At 53.8% G+C, this 20,213-nt stretch overlaps 1 protein-coding gene across 3 annotated transcripts in view; it reads left to right on the top strand.

Annotated features, from left to right (window-relative positions):
* The window catches only part of CRTAC1 (cartilage acidic protein 1), a 157,052-nt gene that overhangs the window by 115,114 nt on the left and 21,725 nt on the right, over positions 1–20,213 (top strand). For all 3 annotated transcript variants that reach the window (XM_042960296.1, XM_042960294.1, XM_042960295.1), the window contains exons 8-13: positions 2,566–2,702; positions 6,397–6,479; positions 7,361–7,461; positions 7,880–8,048; positions 17,435–17,580; positions 18,045–18,087. In XM_042960296.1, coding sequence (XP_042816230.1) covers positions 2,566–2,702; positions 6,397–6,479; positions 7,361–7,461; positions 7,880–8,048; positions 17,435–17,580; positions 18,045–18,087 — 679 coding nt within the window. The remainder of the gene's footprint in view (positions 1–2,565; positions 2,703–6,396; positions 6,480–7,360; positions 7,462–7,879; positions 8,049–17,434; positions 17,581–18,044; positions 18,088–20,213) is intronic.

The following is a 20,213-nucleotide window of genomic DNA, read 5'->3' as shown; positions in this document are numbered from 1 at the left end:
AGCCCTGCCTCCGCCTCCCCCCAGGCTGAGAAGAGGCTTGTGGCTCTGCAGAACCTCGAGGCAGGAGAGCCACAATGAACGTAGCATCTGGGGGAAGATGATGGACTCCAGTCTGGTCTTCTAGTGCCTGGAGCAGAGGGGGCCACAGGCAGAGGAGGGGCAGCAGCTTCCCAAGATGGGCAAGAACAGGTCAATGAAGGCTCTGGAAGGTGGACTTCATTCCTGGATCAGCAGCGTTTTTCCAGGTGGCTCCTGGAAAACCTGATCTTTTCAAGTTTAAGTTCAGGTTAAGCATGCAGTGGGGAATAGAGGGACAGGGGAGGCTGAGGCTACAGACCTCCCAACAGCTGCCCCCCCAACCAAGGACAGTTGGCAGAGGGTGGGCAAGATGACCTCAAATCCCTCTCTGTGCCCCCTCCCTGAGCTGTCAATAGATTGTGGTGCCAAGAATTCTCCAAAGGGGCTGTTTGGTGACAGTGCCACCCACCTGATGAGCTTGAGTTTGGAGCTTTCTCAGGGAGCTTCCATAGGATGGTTGAAACGGGTCTGAGGGAGTCCAGATTGTTCTGGAGGTATCTAGGTCTTGTCAAAATCCTCTGCAAGAGTGAGACAGTTCTAGCATTTGCCTGATGCTTGATTGTCCCAGGGGAGTGTCCAGGAACCTTATGTCTAGCTGGCCACCACAAGCTCCCTCCCCCATAGGCAGCCACCTTGCAATGCTCAGACCCAGCTGCTCTCTCCCTTGAGACCCAGGCTCTCTGGGAAGGAAGGGGGCATACCCTGAACTTGGGCAGTTGATCCTGGATGATTTTCATCTGTATTCAGCTTTTTCTTCTAACCCAGCTTCTCTGCCAGGGGTGGTTTTCTCCTCAGGCCATTTGACAGTGTCTGGGGACATTCCTGGTTGTCACAAATGAGACGGGTGCTACTGGGATCTAATGGGTAGAGGACAGGGAGGCTGCTCAATGTCCTATAATGCACAGGACAGCCCCCCCAGCACAGAATGATCCAGGCCCAAACATCAGTGTGCTGGGTTTGAGAAACGCTGCTAAGCCTTCTGGTGGCCCTGCTCCAGAGCTCATGGGAGCAATAATAATGATAATAGATGCCCCATTTATCAGGTGCCTTCCATGTGCCAGGAACTGTGCTAAGCGCTTTACATACATTATCTCAGAAGCCCAGGCGTCCAATGGGGTGACCCCAAGGGGGCTATGTAGGTTTCCATTTTTATAGGATCAATAGAATAATAACGAGTTAGAGATCCTGAGGTCTCTTTTTTCTCCAGCTCTTAAGGCCCTGTTCAGCCTATCCTGGCCAACTGGCCAGGCTCTTAATCAGCCTCATTACTGCGCTGATGGGGACACCCTCCCTCCTGGCCTCCCCAGGACAGGCAGCTCGCCAGCTGTCCCAGGCTGGCTTGTTCCCGCAGCAGATGGAAGGGGGGGCCTGCGTAAGAGGCCAAGGAGCAGGGCCAGGCCAAGGGGCAGAGGGGCACCCCCAGAAACACCGAATGTCCCTTCCCAGCCCTTTCCATGCGGTACCTGAGATTTCGACAGGCTGCTCGAATCTTTAAGGGACAAAACCATCTACAATAGATATTCTTCTCACAAACAAAAGAAACGCATCTTCTTCTATTTCAAAGGAAGTCCCGCACCCAGGACCCTTTTGCTAGGTCCACCAGGCCCTGTCAGCACTTCGAGGCCCAAGCTGGGCTCTCCTGGGCTTAGGGTCTCCCCATGAGCCCTGGACAGGTATATCTGATACTGCAAACCCCAAAGCAAATGTCTCAAAAATATTGAAAGACTTCCAAGAAAAAACATAAGATAACAGCAAAACCACAGCTAAAAGCCACCTCTGCCGCATTCCGTGAGACTGATAGCGTGAGCGAGGCCAGTACAGATCGCCAGGGATCTATTTCATGCCCACTGTGCCAAGCATTTTATATGCAGTCCTCACAGCCTGAGCTGCTATTCCTAGCCCCATGTTCCTAATGAAGAAAGTGAGACCTGAGAGGTTAATAACTTTCCTGAGATCACACAGCTACTCAGCAGAGAAGCCTGGATTCAAATGCACAGCACCTTCCAAGGTCCCCCCAACCCCCTAGCTTCTGACTCTCCTGCAGAGGAGGAAGGGCATAGCATCTGGAGTCAGAAGCCCTGGCTCCCACCCCATCATTAGCTATGACCATGGGTGATTTCCCTCCTGCCCCAGGACTCCATCATCTCACCTGTAAAATGGGAATACTAATGTCTGCCCTTCCTCAAGTGCCTGATGGGAGGGCTACGTGTGACCCTGCCTGGGGAACAGCCAAGTGCTTCACTGGTGTGAATCAGGACTGTTCCTCTTACCTCCTTGTCCTGCTATAAGCAGCCCGAGTTCTGTGTGGCCCTGAGTGCAGCCACCACAGGTCCCTTCTGGGGGAGGTGAGACAGGAGGTGTTAGGTCAGCTGTCTTTTCTCCTGGATTGCATCCACACGCATATGCAGTGTGGGGAGTCGGCCTGCTGCTCACCTGCCCTGTCCCACTCATCTGTCCGCTGACCTCTGTGGCCTTCTCTCCTCCCAGGATATCGCCTCGCCCAAGTTCTCCATGCCATCCCCTGTCCGCACAGTCATCGCCGCCGACTTTGACAATGACCAGGAGCTGGAGATCTTCTTCAACAACTTCGCCCACCGCAGCTCCTCAGCCAACCGCCTCTTCCGGTAGACACTTCAGCCTAGCCGGAGGCCTCGCGCTCTTGCCGGCTGGGAGTTGGGGAGGAAAGTGTAGGACTCAGTGGGTGGTTCCCAGGGCTGAGGCAGGGGAAGGTCCCCTGATGAAGAAACAGAGGAGGGAAGGAAGGATTGAGAGAGAAGCTGTGCGATGGAGGGCAGATCCTGGGCAGGAAGCTGGTGTCCTGCTATTGTGGGGGAAATGGTCAGGGACATGGCCCAAAGCGTTTCCAGAAGCCAAGCTCTATGGGAGAGAAATCCACACACCCACAAAAAGGAGTTACAGAGTCAGATTTGTTTGGGCGCACCTGTGGGTAAGCAAAGACAGGGAGGTTTACTGGCTGCAGGACTTCTCAGAGCCTTTAACATGACCAGGAGTGTTTTTATTTTCTGAAAGGTAGATGGAGCATTCCAAATAGATTTGACCACAGGACACTTCTTTCAAAGATTTTCCTCTTGGGACTAGTGCTCTGCAAAACGTGCCTTGGGAAATGCTAGATGAGACAATTCATGGTAGACAAGTTAAAGGGAGTGACAGAATGGAAGAAATCTGTTAAGGATCTGCATCTGGGGAGGAAAGGTTGGATGTTCAGAGGCAATACTTCTCTAAGAGGGGTCCAGGGACCACTGTCATCAGAATCACCTGAGTGCTTATTTAAAGTACAGAATCCCAGGGCCCACCCAGGTTTCCTGAATCAGAATCTCCAGAGGTAAGGCCCAGGAATCTCTATTTTTAACACTGGACATCCATCAGGTGATTCCTATCACACTAAAGTTTGAGAACTGCTGTTGGGGAACCTCAGGACCCATGTGACCTGAGGCAGCCCTGTTCCTGGCCTAAAACATGCTAATGGGGCTCAGGACCAGGTGGGGAGAGGAGGCAGGTGGGGCAGGGGGCTTTGGATTCAGGAAATGGGCCCGATCACCTGCTTGGCTCCCCAAGGCCCCCATCGCCCCCATCCCCTACCCCAGGGGGGCCCTAACTATTAATAAAAGGCAAGAGCTGTGACTAAGCATGTTTTTAAATATAATTATTAACAAAGCGTCAATCCTGACTGGATGTAATCACCCCCCGAAGGCACTAGATTTACTAATTAGGTGCCTTGCAAAAAGCTTATTCACAACTTCCAGATTAATTGCGGAAGATCAATTGCTCGTTAACAGAGACACCACTTTCCTTCTCTGGCTAATAAAGTGTCACTCGCCAGGGCCCCTAAGCAGCAGGGGGTCTAGTGCTCTCATCCCTGTGGCCCCAGAACCCAGGCGCCTCCCCTGTCTGCCTGCCTGTCACACCACCCAGCCTCCTTCTGACCACCCCGAGGGCGGGCTGGCCCAGAGCTGCCATGGATGAAGACAGTGTCATCACATAGTGGCCCCACGGGTTAGCGTGTTTGCCTCCACGCAGCAGCCGTGGAAGCCACTTCCGAGGTCCGTGGCTGTGCTCCAAGTCCCGGCGGCAGATGGCTGGGTCCTGAGCATACAGCCAACAGTGTGAGGGGCTATAGCTCGGGCCACCACTCAGCCGGCCACTCGGGAAGTTTAGCCCCAACCTGTCCCTGTTGCTGAACAGAACGTGGCAGGCTCCTTGTAGGAGACACTGGGGACCCAAAACCTCAGTGGGTTTGAGCTTGCAATCTTTCAGTGAAGAGGAGGGTAACCAGGGAATTCGTCACCCACACCAGATGCTTGCTGAGTGCAAGGGGGTCCTGTTAATGGTGGGACAGCAGGCAAGCAGGGACTCTCCCAGGCCAGCCGGGATATGTGTGGTCACACCAGACGCGCCTCTGATCTGTTCTCATCACCCCTGGACCGCACCTCATCTCTCTCAAGGGGATTCCTGCATCGGCCTTCAGCAGGTGTCTGTGTCTAGTCCTCCAGAGCAAGCTGTTGAAAATGCAGATCTAGCCACACCCTTCTTCTGCTTAAAACCTCTTAGAGGCTCCCCATTGCCTTCTCTTTGGCTCATCCCACACTTCCCGGCTTTGTCCCCACTCTCCACTTCCCCGTTCACAACGGAGCTCCAGATCCTGCCAGCTTTGTTCACTTCTGGGCCGTGCCAGGCCTGGCCCCTCGTGCTGCCCACCCACTCTGCGCCTTGCTCCTCCCTCTTCGTCTCAATGACACATACTTATCCTTCTGGTCTCAGCTTAGTTGGCCCTTCCCCCAGGAAGCCTATCCTGGTTACCTAAAATTGGGTGAGCTTGTCGAGTGCTGCCCTCCCCGCAGCCCCCCTGCCTGTGGGCCTTCAGCACGCTGCATGAGACGCCCCCCGTCGTCGTGGCCCCTGAGCTCCATCCTTCCTGATGTACACCACAGCCACAGGGCCCACCGCAGCGGACGGCACACAGAAGTCACTGCAAAAGAATTTGTTTAATGAATACACAAATACAGCAGAACTTATCCTCAGGAACCCTTGAGTGCATTGTCACCTGAACCAAGGGATGTCTCTGCCCAGCCGCGAAGAGTCTGCGGGACACAGGTGGTCAAAGGGACCGTGGTTGCTGGCAGGCTGAGGCATACACACCTCCAGCAGGTGCACAGACGCCCAAGTGCAACCAGGCACGCCGCCCTCGGCCCACACCACACACGTGGATGTGCTCAGCACAGATGCCCTGTGTGGTGAACAGAGGGTTCTTCCGGGGCAGCTACTCAATGCTGCAGACCCCTTGCAGTTCTGCACCCCCGCCCCCACCACAGGCTCCAGCTCAGGGGACCCCTGCCCCCTTCTGAAAGTACTAACCACCTCTCAGCCCTCTGATGACTCTCTGTGAGGGGCAGACAAGAGCCACCTGCAGTGTTTCGGGGAGAGCGATCACGTCCCTCCCAGCCCTGTCTCCCCCCAGCACTGCTCCACACATCCAGAGCACCCAAGGCTGTGAGACTCTAATGAGAGAAAAATCGGAGGAGAGCTCACCACCATCATCAGCATTCAGCTCAGTGTGGAGAAGGAGCAGGACGTTCACAGTGGGTTTTTCTGAAGCAAATATTACCGTGATTCAGAGCTTAAAATAGACAGAGCCCCTGCAGCCCAAGGAGAGCCCTTTCCTCCCTTTTTGCCACTGGGCTTCATCCCTGTGTCCCACAGACATGCGCCCTGAGCTTCCTGCAAGCCACGCGCTGTGTTAGGTGCTGTGGGAGATGCAAGAATGAGTCACACGTGGTCCCAGCCTGCAAAGACTTGCAGTCTAACTAGGAGATAAGACACATCCATTCAGAGCTTTAGCACGAGGCAGAAAGTGATAAAGGCCAAGCAGGAAGGCATTGCTTCCAGCAGGACTATCAGGGAGGGCTTGGAGGAGGCGGCGTTTGAGTGGTTTCAATCCTGGGCACACCCAGAACTTGGAAACCTGGGGCCACTGGAAGGAAAGTGAAGGTCGGTTGAAGGTAGCTGCTTCCCTGCCCCTTCTCCATCCATCAGCTGCCCTTCCCCAGGCTGTCTATAATTCATCCATTAGAGAGGGAAAAATCAATATTTACCGATGTAAATTAAAACCCAAGAAGGGGACAGACAGGGTGTAGGCAGGCTCTGTGAACAGAGAGCGGCTCCGTAGACATCCAGGCCGTGGCTGATGCACAGGGTGCCTGGGGATGTTCAGGGGACAGAGGATGGAGTGAGGGGGCCTCTGGATTCAGGGGGCCCACGGCATGCTGCTAATCTGGGAACGACTTGTCTCCTCTCCTGCAGTGTCATCCGCAGGGAACACGGCGACCCTCTCATCGAGGAGCTCAATCCTGGCGATGCCTTGGAGCCTGAGGGTCGGGGCACAGGTGAGGGCACCTGAGGGCTCAGGCCCGCACTCCTCTGTCTCAGCACCGCCTGTATGCCAGGGTGAGGGCAGGAGGGATGGGGCAGCCAACTCCACAGCACTGGACTCCTCCTTCCCTGCCGTTCTGGAGGTCTTCACCCTGAGGGAGGGTTGAGCCCCTGGGAGCGCCAGGCCAGAAGCAGAGGAGGCGATGACCTATGCTTCCAGTCTCAGGGCTGCTGGGGGCGGGGGTCTGGGAATCGGGGGCGGGGCGGGGGGCGGGTAGGCAGTAACTTCTCTGGCAATGCCTTGCCGGCGACGCAGGGGGTGGGGGGGGGGGATGGAAAGGAGAGGCTGCGGGTCCTGCGGTCTGACCCCTCCCCTCTTGGCATTCAGCCTGGTGTCCGAGAAAGAGCACTGGATCAGGAGTCCCAAGACCTGGTCCTGCCATTGCCTCATTTGTGGTCTTGGAAGTTGTTTCATCTTCTGGGTCCTGATCTGCACCACCCATAGAAAGGATAACTACGCCTGCCCTCCTCACCTCTCTGGGTTGTAGCGAGGACCAAAAGGAGACCATGAATATGCAAACACGATACATTGACAAAAACTGAAAATGCAAAGGCCGCGTGTAGTAGATCAGGAAGAAGTTCTCGTGGTCTGAGCGATTTGCATGCACGCCATGCACAAGTTCAGGGAAGGGAAAGGGAGCCCTCTTCATGATTTCCTGCCATGAGCCGACTGTTGGGAAGCAGAGATGGGCTTCCACCCTGTCTACCTGCCCCAGCACTGTGCTCTCTGCCTCCCACCCTCTGGCACATGCACCACGACATGGTACTGACTGGGAGCCCCTCTCCCGCTTGGGTCTCCTGGCCGATGGCCAGAGCGAAATCTGCCTTATTGCAGGGGGTGTGGTGACAGACTTCGATGGAGATGGGATGCTGGACCTCATCTTGTCCCACGGGGAGTCCATGGCTCAGCCGCTGTCCGTCTTCCGGGGGAACCAGGTGTGCATGGACCCCGGGACCTGTAGAACCCAGCCTAGTGTCTCCCCTGGGTCTAGGGTGATAGAGGGCAGAGGCGCCCGGGATGCTTCCTTGCCCAGCATGGTGGAAAACGGACACCCAGAAAATAAATTCCCAGCCACATAGCAAACCTCCAAGGGCTGCCTTCTCCTGGGAGAAGCCCTTTGTCCCTCTGCCTTCCACTGGCACTTTTGCTCCAGAAACTGCTTTCCCCAAGTCTGTTAGCTTTTCCCTCATTTTTTCAGTGCCTCTCTTTCCAAACTTCAGCCAGTCTGTCTGCCTTGTTCACCTTCTCTGCCGGCTTCCTCCTCTCTTCCCTCTGCACGTTTTCTTCTCTTCCTCCCTCCCTGCGCACCCCCCTCCCACCCCTGATACTGGCCTGCCTCCTCCCACCCTGCAGGGCTTCAGCAACAACTGGCTGCGTGTGGTGCCTCGGACCCAGTTCGGGGCCTTTGCCAGGGGAGCTAAGGTTGTGCTCTATACCAAGAAGAGCGGGGCCCACCTGAGGATTATCGACGGGGGTTCAGGCTACCTGTGTGAGATGGAGCCCGTGGCACACTTTGGCTTAGGTGAGTCAGGGCTGGGGGAGGGGCAGGCAGCGAGCTGCTGTGCTTGGTCAGTGGGGTCCCAGGACTGCACCCCAAAGCATGCTCGGTAACGAGGACTAACGGCCCGAGCACCTGCCACGTGCAGAGTAGTCCAGGTACCGTGACCGCCGTGGTGGACACCAGCCGTGCAGGCGGCCCTGCTCGGAGATGAACCTGAGCCCAAAAGGAAGGTTTTCGTGCCCCTCCTCGTGCCCCTCCCCTTGCAGGGGTCCCCACTGCAGTCCTCTGTTGAATGAGTTCGCCTTGGGGTCAGAGTATTTAATCCTCCCTTTGTCCAAGGCTGGGGCCTTGTTCAGACATTGTACCAAACTTGTCCAAACCAGCTGTTTCCCTGGCCTCCTGGGAAGAGGCTTGGTGATTAAAGCCTCATCAAACCCCTGGTGACTTCCCTTAGCTAGGAGCTTGGAGAAGCCATGCATTCTCGGGGCGGGGGGGGGGGGGGGGGGGGGTGTGACATCGCCCTCAAGGGGGTAAAAATTGGTTCTTGTCTGGGGGAAGGGGAGCAAAAAAATCCTACTCTTTTTTATATGTATAAAGGCACAGATATACATACAGTACATAAACAGCTCTACAGTATGTCTGTGTTATTAATGAGATATCACTACACACCTATCAGAACAGCAAAAAAACAAAACAAAACAAAAAAACCAATAGTGACAATACCAAAAGCCGGCAAGGATGCAGAGAAACTCAATCCCTCATACATTGTTGGTGGGAATGTAAAAAGGTACAGCAACTCTGCAGAATAGTTTGGTGGTTTCTTTAAAAATAAAAAACCAGAGGCGTCTGGGTGGCTCAGTTGGTTAAGTGTCCAGCTTCGGCTCAGGTCATGATCTCAGGGTTTATGGGTTCGAGCCCCGCATCTGGCTCTGTGCTGACAGCTCAGAGCCTGGAGTCTGCTTCGGATTCTGTGTCTTCCTGTCTCTCTGCCCCTCCCCCACTTGCACTCTTGTCTCTCTCTCTCTCTCTCTCTCTCTCTCCCACAAAAAAATAAACGTTCAAAAAATTTTTAAAAAACTAAACATACAACTACTATAAAACCCAGCAATTGCACTCCTAGGTATTTATCCCAGACAAATGAAAACTTATGTCCACATAAAAACCTATACAAGATTGTTCATAGTAGCTTTAGCGGTAATAGCCCATACTGGAAACACCCTAGGTGTCCTGTGATAGATTACTGGTTCATCAAGCTGTTGTCCATCCACACCAGGGAATAGTACTCAGCAATAAAAAGGATTAAACTATTGATACACGTAGCAACTTGGATAGCTCTCCAGGGCATTATGGTCGGGGCAGGGGAGGCCAATCTCATAAAGTCACATACTGTTGATTCCATTTATATAATATTCTCGAAATGACAAAATTACAGAGACAGGAAATAGAGTGGCGGTTGCCAGGGGTGGGTGTGACCATAAAGGGACAGCCTGAGGGAGGTCTTTGGGGTGATAGAGCAGTTTTGTATCTTGATTGTGGGGGTGGCTGCACAAACCTACACATGTGATAAAATGACATAAAGCCGTACACACGCACGCACACACATGCACGCACGCACACATGGCACATGATCAACGTCCACTTCCCGGTTTGGGTATTATGCTGTAGTTGCATAAGCTCTAACCATCGAGGGAAACTGGGTGATGGGTACACAGGGCCTTTCTGTACTATCTTTGCAAATTCCTGTGGATCTATAATCATTTCAACATAAAACGTTTTTAAAGAAATGCATTGGGGAGGGAATTGGTGCGGGGGGCAGTCTAAAAAGAGAGAAAGGGGGAGGGGCAATCATAGAAAAAATGTTGAGGAGTCACGAGTGTCCTTACTAAGACACCATGGCGAAGAAAGCATTTGAGTCAAATATACCTGGGCTCAAGATCAGACACCCTCCCCTGCGTGTTAGCACCTCATGGGGTGATATAATACTAACATAAAAAAAGCAGGCAATATGGTCTGAAATTAACGTATATGTTAATATTATACACACATCATATGGGCATAGAAGAAAACTGAAAGAACATGCAAAAAGTGTGAGCAGTGACTCTGAGTGGATTAACACGGTAACTCTTACTCATCCAGGTGGCACTTTATTACTGAATTTCATCCTCACGACCACCCTGTGACGCGGGCACTATTTATCCCCACTTTACAAATAGGAAAACTGAAGAGCATGGCAATTAAGAAACCTGCCCAAGGTCACATGACAGATCAGTGGCAGAGCTGAGACTCAAATCCAGATCTGCCCAACCGTGTGATTTTTATTTTCTTCCATATGTTTTGTGTGCGTGTGTTCCAATTTTTATAGGAGCACATAATATTTTTGCAGTCTGAAAAAGGAGCATAAATGTTGAGGGGGCCCGGGGCCTGGTTATGTGAGCATGTTCTTGGCCTGTTTCACCCTGGATGGGTCGGCTGGCTGTTGAAGCATTTGTCACTTTTAAGGTAGCCATTTGCGATGCTGGCCAAGTACGAGATGACTTTTAAATATGTTGTCCTCCGACGAAACAGCAGTAGCCGACAGTCATTGAGCGCTTAGTGTATACCAGGCACTGGACTTAAGTGCCTTGCATAAGATACCTCACTCAGTTTTTAACCACAACCCGATAAATCGTAACCCCATTCCACAGGTCAGAAAACTGAGGCTCAGGCTGAGAGTGGTGCCCCAAATCACATCTCCAGAAAGTAGAGAGGGCTGGATTTGGACCCCGACTCCTTGAACACCACTGTCTGAATTCTTGACCTCTGTGACTTAACTGCTTGGCCTCCCATAGCTGCTGTGTGTGGAGCCAGCCAAGGTCCTCCGCTCTGCCTCTTTCTTCCTGGACATCCACGTCCCCTCATTACCAGGTGACCCGTGTAAGGCCATCCAGTCACCAAGATAATGCCATGGTATCACATGTGGGATGTTTATCCAGGCATCTGGCTGGACGTCAACACCCCAGCCCACTGTGTATAGATCAGGAAATTGAGGTTCCACAGAGCAAATCCATGGTAAGGATGGGACTGGGGCTGAGGTTCTCCTTCCTCACATCCTGTGGGCTGCCTGTGCTGTTTTAAGACGTTTTTGTGGGCCTCGCTGGGTCTCCTCTCCAGCCAGAATCTGCCCTTGACAAGATTTTTCAACCGGGCAGCCTCGGTTCTTCAACCAGGCAGCCTCGGCTGAGTCATGTGCGGGGACCACGGGCACCCAGGAGCCTCCGTGCCTCTTCACAATGTCTGCCTCCCACACTCAGGGTAACACGCCGCGGCATCTGGTTCAGAGCCTCTTCTTGATATTTTGCAAGGCCAGGGGGTTTATTCTGGCTCTGAACTCTGGCCCAAACCGCTCCACGGGTCCCCTTGTAGGCTCCTCTCTTGCCAGGATCCGCTCCCAGAGAGCCACTGAACGAAGGCTGCTCTTGGGACCTGTCCCTGTAGCTCACTCTTGAGCCTGGCAGTGAGACTGAGGCGACCGAGCAGGAAGCAGCGCCAGGAGCAGGTGGACTCTATCCCCACAGCTCCAGGGCCCCCAGTCCAGGAGGGTCTCCTTCATGGATCCAGCGTAGCACAAGCCTTCCTGGCTGATGGAGGGGCAGCGATGGGGTGGGAAGAGAGGGAGCCAAGAGGAAAGGCCAGATGGAAGGAAGGATCGAGGAAAGCGAGGACCGGGACCACAGACAGGCAGTGGGCTGGGGAAACCGAGAGACACAGAGAGACCTGGGAAAGAGACAGATGAGACAAAGAAGAAATACCCCTGCCCTCCAGGCTCACAGTCCAGGGAAAAAGGCAGATGGACACAGGGATTCTGGTGCAAGGTAGATCTAGATGGGCTGTGCGAGGACCAGCATGGGAGAACTTCGTTCTGCTTCCCAAGGACATGGGCCTAGCACGAGGTCTAGCAGGATGGCGGGAGTTTAGAAGGCACAGTGGGCGGCTGATGAGAGCACTCCAGGGGCTAGCCTAGCTTGGACACAGACCCAGAGATGGGAGTGTTCAGTGTGCCCACGATGGGAATGGTCTGGTAGGAGCGGGGCCTAGAGAGGGAGGCCAAAGCCCACCTGGGGGGGCGGGGGCAACCAAGAACCAGGCTGGAGGGGGACAGGCGGATCAAAGCTCCCCCGAGCAAGCCAAAGCCAGGCCGTGCCGTGCGAAGACAGAGCGGCCAGGAGCTCGGGAGCCCCAGCAGGGGTGGTGTCCTGCACCAGGAGCCCTGCAGGGAGGGCAATGCTTGAGTTCTTAGAAGGATTTAATATTTTTTCCTGATTGTAAGAATAATGCATATTGATTATCGGAAAATTAGAAATTATAACATGATTAAAAAGAAAGGAAAAAGAACCCAAAAGCTCAACATTATGTTTCGAATATTAAGCAAAAGGTTAACGTTCCTCCCTTCACCCTCTCCCAGTACCATTTGATCCATTTAGTCAATACTTATTTACTGAGCCATCTACTATGTGCCAAACACTAACGAGACAAAGATCCTTGCCATGGGTGATCTTAATTCTAGTGGAAGTAGAAGAAACATATAAACATAATAACTAGGTAAACATATAAACTGTTAGAAGATGTTAAGTGCTGTGAAAAAAGCACATGCAGAACAGGGTAAGGGGATCAGGAATGTGGAGGGGGAGGGGTGGGGTCACCTGCTCCCGGCTCCACGCTTTTCTATGTGCTTTTACCACATGCGCTGTGCCTAGGAGCATATTTATAGATAAATACTCCTTGGGAGTTTTTGTTAACAAAAATGATGATACTCTTCCATTATTTCCAAACTTGCTTTTTTCCCCCCCCTCTTAACAACATAACCTGGACACCATTTTCGGGCTGCGCATCTCTCCTTTGTTTTCCAAACTCTGTGCCGCACGGTATGTCGCCGTGTGGCGGCATTCATGATTTGTGGAGCAAGTCTCCTATTGACGGGCAGTATGATGGTCTCCAGTCCTGAGCAGTTTGTTTTGTGGCGCCTGGGGTGAGAAGGGGCATGTCCAGAACACGAACGCAAGAAAGGCCTGCCCTGTCCGTCCAGTCACTGAGGCCCAGATGTGGGGCCCCTGGCTGTCCCCGGGAGGGGGAGGTCTCTAAAGGGAAGAGGACCCAAGGAAACCCCCCTTCCAGCACTCACGGCGCTCCCGCTCACCCCAACCGACCCTGCTCCCACCCTCCCTTTGTGAATCATCCTCTGCCTCCCCCTGACTTTGCAGCAAGGTTTGGGGGAGAGTGCGTGGACAAGTACGTGGGCATGCACGTGTGCCCCTCGGCACGCCTATGTCTTGCTCATCCCTGCACTGAGCCTTGGTCAGGGGACTAGCTTCTCAGACCCTCATGTACCCTCCCCACTCCCGAGGGTCTGGGCTGCATCGCATCACCACGCAGTAAAAACTCACAGACCTCCCTGGATGGTTGTTTCATTCTCTGGGGTTCCCAGGGGGCCCATTCTGGTGTGCTGTCGGCTCCCATCCTACCCACCCCTGCTCAGTGGAGCCCCTGGCCTTGTTTCACCTCCCCTCTGCACCCTGCCCTGGCCTTGCCCTGCTCCTTCTGGCCAGCTGGCCAGCCAGGCTCATAAAGAAGAATTTATGCTCATGGCCTTTGTGGGGTGGCCCACTGTGCACTGTTTGCTCTGCACCTGCATCGTAGCCGCCCCCCTCCGCCCCCCGCCCTGTGCACCCACCCTACATATCCCCTACCCTGGCTGTCCGATTCCTGGTTTGCAGAGGACTGACACCACTCACCCAAACCCAGAAAATTAAAACAAGCACCTACAGTCTACTTGTCCCAGCCAGCCCCCATCGGAGGCTCACCCGCTGCCCAGCCCACCCCAGGCATTGACAGTACCCCTGCCCCCCCCCACACACACACACACCACCTTTCTTTAAGCGAATTGTTTGCGAGTGACTCAGAGCTGCCTCCGAGCCTGCTGGTGCTCATTTAGGGAAGGAAAATTCAGTGGCCCACATAAAAATTGCTTTATTAAAGTGCAAAAATATTCCACCAACTGTATTCCCACCATCTGTTTTGCTGGTAATTCTGAAAAGCGCAATTCTCTGAGCCTCCTTGGCCTCTGTCCTTTAGAAGCTGCCAGAGGTGACTCCCTTCTGCTCTTGACCTCCCAGCTGTGCTGGTTATGGGGCCTCCTCTGCCCGCAGCCCCACTCCCTGACACACAGGCCTGGCACGCAGACTGCTTAAAAGCTGCCCTTGTGCAGTGCCTGGAATGACCTGGGATGTCTGGCAACTTGAGAGGGAACAGTCTGGGGACAGGAGTCTGGGTTCCAATCGTAGCTCAGGCACCTGTGAGTCACTTCACCTTGCCAATGTCTACACATGGAGAGCGGGGATAGAACGCCCACCTTGCAGAGTCGTCTGGAGGGTTCAGATCAGCCTCACACATGAAAGTTCCAAAGTCTCTCCCCATCTCCCCCCGCCCCAACCTGCCAATACGTTTTCCACACTCTGCTTCCCCCACCTGGAACTTCTCCCTACTCTTCAAATACACATGACCTTACCATACCTCTGTACCATGCCGCACCATCTGTCAGGACTGCCCCTTCCTTCCCTCCTCTGCCTCACAAACTCCTACTCCTCCTGCAACACCCAAATGGAATGACTTTTAACACCCGCCTCTCTCACCAAGTGGCACCAATGCTATGGCTGCACGTTCCCAGTTCATTATAACATCATCACTATGTTCATTGCCTCCACGGGATGCAGCTCCCACAGGATGGGACCTGGGTCCATCTCTCCTGTTAAATCCCAGATCCCTGCAGGACACTTGGCCCGTGGTGGGGCTGGGCATCGGGGCCAAGTGAGCAGTAGAGCAAGGGCAAAGCAGATATGGGCTTTTGGGGTCAGACATCCCTAGCTGGGGAACTGTGAGCAACTTACATCCCCTCCCCGGGTCTGAGCCCCTTTGTCTCTAAAGTGGAAATTAGAAGTCTAGTACGTTCCCCACGGTGCTGCCGAGAGGGTCCAGTGCCAACAGTGAGATCACCTGGTACAGTTTGGGGTACATATTCTCCAGTATTATTGCCAAGAAATGAAGGTGCTTTGGGAACTACAGGTGCCCCCATGTCTAAGAGATGGTAGAGATGGGGATGCTTAGGGGACAGTCGGCTGGGGCAGGGCTCACATTCCAAGGAAGAAGGACTGTCCTTCCCAGGGGTGCTAGAGCTCTGGGCCACACCCCCATCTTACAGATGAGGAAACTAAGGCCCCGGAGAAGGTGCCCAAGTCAGTAAAATCAGCAGCAGCAGAGGAGGGAGTGCTACTGAGATGTGTTCTCCTTGGCTGGCTTCTCTCATAGCCCCTGTCTGTCCTGGTTTGGGAGGAAGGGAGGAAGCGGGACTCAGAACTACATGCTATGAATATTCGGTGACTCTTCTGAGTTATTTGTGGCACTCCAGTCAGGCTGGAAAATGTATTCATGTAGCATTCTGTTGGCTTAGGTGAGAAACATTTGCTATTCTTTGTCTCCTTTTTTTAATGGAAAAATATTTACTTTTTATATATGCCGCTTAATTTGGGCACTGTACAACCTAAAAATGCCAAATCTCTTTAACTTCAAGAGACTATTACAAAACAGAAAAAAAAAAAAAGCCCACAGATGATACCCCCCAGTCCCGTGGTCCACCCTTCTTCTCCAAACGGAATTATTATAGAAGGAGGGAGTGGGGGATTAGAGGTTTATGAGAAACAGTTTCTGGCTTAAGAAAGCAAACCCCAGAATCAGTGAGGCTGGAAGGGGAGAGTCTGTAGGGGAACAGAAGCAGCCCCGAGTGTGGGACTCTGTGCTCTGGGAGTCTCTCCCTGGTCCCGCTGCCCCACCTGGCCCACAGAGACGGGCTTTTCACCCTTGACGCGTGTGCGTGTGCCCGCAGCACCCTGCCCTCATTAATCACGGCGCGGTAGCAGCAAGGCCAAGGGGAAGCAAATACGGGGAGGGTCCGGAAGCTGTGGCTCGCAGCAGGGAGCTTCCTCTGGAAGCTCCATAGAAGGGTGCTGGGACTCCCAGGAAGAAGGCACAGCTGGGGCCCTCCACCCCATGACCCCTGCTGTCCCAAGCTCCCCACCAGGGTGAACCCCTGCACACAGGAGTCTACACACACACTCCCCTCAAAGTCTGCTTGTGGCTGCCAACCCTTTTCTAAAATACAGGAATCCCTTTTATACATGAAAATGTGCCACAGACTACCCTCCGCCCCCACAGTAGCTATCCTTGTAAAATCCTTTGGCGGACAGTAAGGGCCCAAAGCTGCTGTAAATTCAGCAGCACTTTTCGGTTTCCCTGTTTCTTCTAGGAGTGTCTGCATACATTAAGGGAAAGTAGCACGTATAAGTGGGTGACATTGTTTATTCAGCCCACGAATGGTGCTTGAGGGTATGACGGGATTTGTGGACCCCTGAGCACCAGGCCTGCATCTGGTCATCCCTGGTGGGTGACGAGGGGCTGCATCCGCCCTCCTACCTTCACTGAGCACGGCCCTCTTTCCCAGGTGACTGACTGGGGAAACAACCTCTCCTTGCAGGTGAGGCCCAACCCCCCCCCCCCCGCCCGCCTCCCGCCCACCCCCATTCATCACCATTAGCCTGACCTTGCCGCAGTGACAGGCCTGATGCCTCAAGCAGGGGGCTGGGGCCGCCTCTGACACCACCTGAACACCTGACCTATCTCTCCAACCTGCTTTCTAACACCGATGTAACACGTTGCTTTAAGGGTGTGTGTGAATGGATTCTCCGTGAATATTCTCTGAGCTTCACCATTAGCTTCTGTAAACATCTCAGCTCTATAGGACGGTCCTTCTCCTGTGCCTTCCACCGTCCTGTTCTTTATCACCTCAGCTTTTATTTAGAGCTCAGCTCAAGTGCCTTCCCTCCAAGAGCCTGTCCCTGATCACCCTGGCTAGAAAAGTTCCCCAGCCAAGCCCCAGTTCGTCTTTACCGTGTTGCCCTATCTTTGTTTTCTTAACAGAGCTTGTTAATATCTGACATCATTGATCTGTTCATCTTTTTGCCTGTCTGTCCCCACCAGAGCGGACGCTCCCTGAAAACAGGCACATTCCCAATGGTAAAAGAAAGCATGGCCCCTAGCAGGCTATAATTATAAATGATATAAATTTAAATACAGTGACATGGCCAAAATTACACAGCAAGGCAAGCGGTACCGCTAAGATTTGAACCCAAAGTCAACCTGCTTACCACCAGGCTTTCCCTTCTCCCCTAAAACAGCTTCATGCTGATTGGCCTGTCCGCTAGAATGTAAGTTCTAGTGCTGTGCTGTCCAATATGGTAGCCACGAGCCATGCGTAGCTATGGAAATGCAAATTCATTAAAATTAAATAGAATTTAAAATTCAGTTCTCCTTCTGTCCCGTAGGGAAGGATGAAGCCAGCAGTGTGGAGGTGACGTGGCCAGATGGCAAGATGGCAAGCCGGAGCGTGGCCAGTGAGGAGATGAACTCTGTGCTGGAGATCTCCTACCCCCGGGATGAGGACAGACTTCAGAGCCCAGCGCCACTGGAGGTGAGTAAGGGTGTCCGGGCCTCATAGCCAGAAGAGCGGACCCCCTCCACAGCCCCATGGTCTGAAAGTGGACTCCCAGGAATTTGCAGATTTTGCCTCCAGAATGATGGAAATCTTCTCAGCAAAGAGCAGGCTTCATAATGATCCCTCCATGTGTAGTTTAGGGAGGGATTTGTAGTTTAAGAGGGATAGGTTCTGTTAGGTACCCCAGCTCAGGCACCTGGATCCCACCTGAGGGGAATAAGCAGGAGTTTGAACTGAATACATTCTCGTCCTTCCCCCAGTCTCCTCTTCTCAGTGCAAGGGGAGGGGTCCCAGCAGGGAAGGGCAGCCCCAGGCCCAGAGCTAAGAGCACCCCTCATTCTGGACTCAGGGTGACAGCTGCTCTGTGGCTGTGATTAGGGGGGAACCGGAGGTGGGATCTTCTCAACTCACCAGTGTCTCTGCTTCTGCCCACCTTGCAGTGCGGCCAAGGATTCTCCCAGCAGGAAAATGGCCATTGCATGGGTGAGTTGCCTGCAGGCACTAGAGGATGGGGCAGAGGCCAGGATCTCCCTGGGGAATGTCAGTCTGAGCCCTGGCAAAGCTTAGGCTGCAGACAAGAGGGGAAAGGTGGGGAGGGAAATGTGTTGTTTGTCCCTGGGGCTCCAGATGCCAAGACAACCGCCACGTGACTCACCAAGGTGGGAGTGATGCCAGCAGCCAATAGGCCGAATCATGGCAGTTCTGGGGATGGGGTGCTTCCTGCCACGAATTCGGAGAGAATGGGCTTGGGGAGGAGACGCATAACTGCCTGTACAGTGCTCACGGGGTGGCCCGGCCGTGCGAGGGGCCGTGCGGCCACCTCACGGTGGCAAAGGTGCGCGTGCGTCTTCCGTGGTGGCTTTGGCATGGCCAGCTGGCGGAGCGGCAAGCACGGGAGCTGGCAGACAAGGATGGGCATGGCCAGGGGCATTGGAGCAACCCGGGCGTGGAGTGTAGTCACAGAACAGAAGGGAGACGGTAGCCTCGTGCAGTACTGGGAGGCAGGTGGCTAGCACACTGCTAGGACCGCAGCTCCGTGAGCGTTCGCTGACTTTCTGAAAGTCCTCCGAGGGCCTGGGGTGGCAGAGGGGCAGCCAAGGGGCTCAGCGTCTGAAAGACCCTCAACCCAGTATCTTCTGTGTCAGGAACCGACAGTGAGGGGTCAGGTCAAGGACTCCTCCTGCCTTTAGACTCTCAGGCAGCATTCTTCCTAAGTCTGTTCCATAGATGCTCATCAGCCCCAGGCTGAGTGGGTTTGCTACTGAGACTCAAGAGTAAACGAGACAGGGCCGCCTGGGTGGTTCAGTCAGTTAAGCGTCCGACTCATGGTTCATGGGTTTGAGCCCTGCTTCGGGCTCTGTGCTGACAGCTCAGAGTCTGGAGCCTGCTTCCGATTCTGTGTCTCCCTCTCTCTCTGCCCCTCCCCTGCTCGTGCTTTGTCTCTCTCTCTCTCTCTCTCTCTCTCTCTCAAAAATAAACATTTAAAAAAATGAATTAAAAAAAAAAAAAAAGAGTAAATGAGACAGACACAGCTCCTGCCCTCATGGGGCTTAGAGCCAGTGGGAGAGGCACATGAATAAACAGTGATGACCAGAAATGTGAGCAGGGCTGGGTGGGGGAGGGGTGGGATATGGGAGCACAAAGGTGGGGCCTCAACCAGCCAGGGAGGGTCCCAGAAGGTGCCCCAGGGAGACAAGGCCTAAGCTGAGACCTGGGGGGCGATGGGGAGCTCGCCAGGCAGAGAGAGGAGAGAAGGTGGTCTGGTGGAGGGCCCTACACCGGCAAAGGACCACAGGTGAGAAAGTGAAGGAGTGCGGCTCTAAGGGTGGCTTGGGAGGAAATTAGTCCCCTCCACTCTCCACGTCCCAACCCTGGCCACTCTAAAGAGAGGATGCATGTACACAGAACTTCCAGTGTCTAGCCTGTGCACTGGAAGGACCCTGTGGGATCACCCTTCCAGCCACTTCTTTTTCATCATCTAGCGGACAGTTACGTGCCCATGCGAGGTGCTGGGGATGTGGGCCAAGCACCTGCCCTGGAACAGCATCTGTTCTGGGGAGGGGGACCACAAACACGTAACCTGGCAGCCGGATGAGATGGACCAAAAGCGCTTTAAGCAAGGTGTCCCTGGAGACTGTTCTAGACAGAGTGGTCAGGGAGAAGCCCTTTGAATTGAGACCTGAAGGACGAGAAGGTCCAGCCACACGGAGAGCTGAGGGAAGAGCAGGAGCGAGGACCACGAGGCAGGAAAAAGGCTCTGTGTGTGAAAGGAATGGGAAGGAGGCTGGCGTGCCCAGAGGTGGTGGGGGAGCCAGGCGCTAAGTCAGGGAGGGTCTCATGGTGTCTGGATTTTGTTCCTGGGGCCCTTTGCAATTAAGCAGGAGAGTATGATTCACATTTTCAAAAGATCGCCCTGCCTGCTGAATTGCAGATTAGATTGGAGGGAAGAGTGGAAGCCAGAGTGCCAGTCTGAAGGTGGCTGCAGAAATCCAGGCAAGAGGTGGTGCAGGCTGGGAACGGGCTGTGGCTGGAGAAGGAGGTGGGCACACAGAGGGGTTCTATGGGGGCAGAGCGGCAGGATCTGTTAACTTGCCTACAGAGGTAAGGGA

This window comes from Panthera tigris, chromosome D2 (genome assembly GCF_018350195.1).
Source record: "Panthera tigris isolate Pti1 chromosome D2, P.tigris_Pti1_mat1.1, whole genome shotgun sequence".
In the NCBI taxonomy this organism is placed as follows: domain Eukaryota; kingdom Metazoa; phylum Chordata; class Mammalia; order Carnivora; family Felidae; genus Panthera; species Panthera tigris.
The sequence above is the reverse complement of the archived record's forward strand: the minus strand, read 5'-3'. Positions and strand labels throughout refer to the sequence as shown.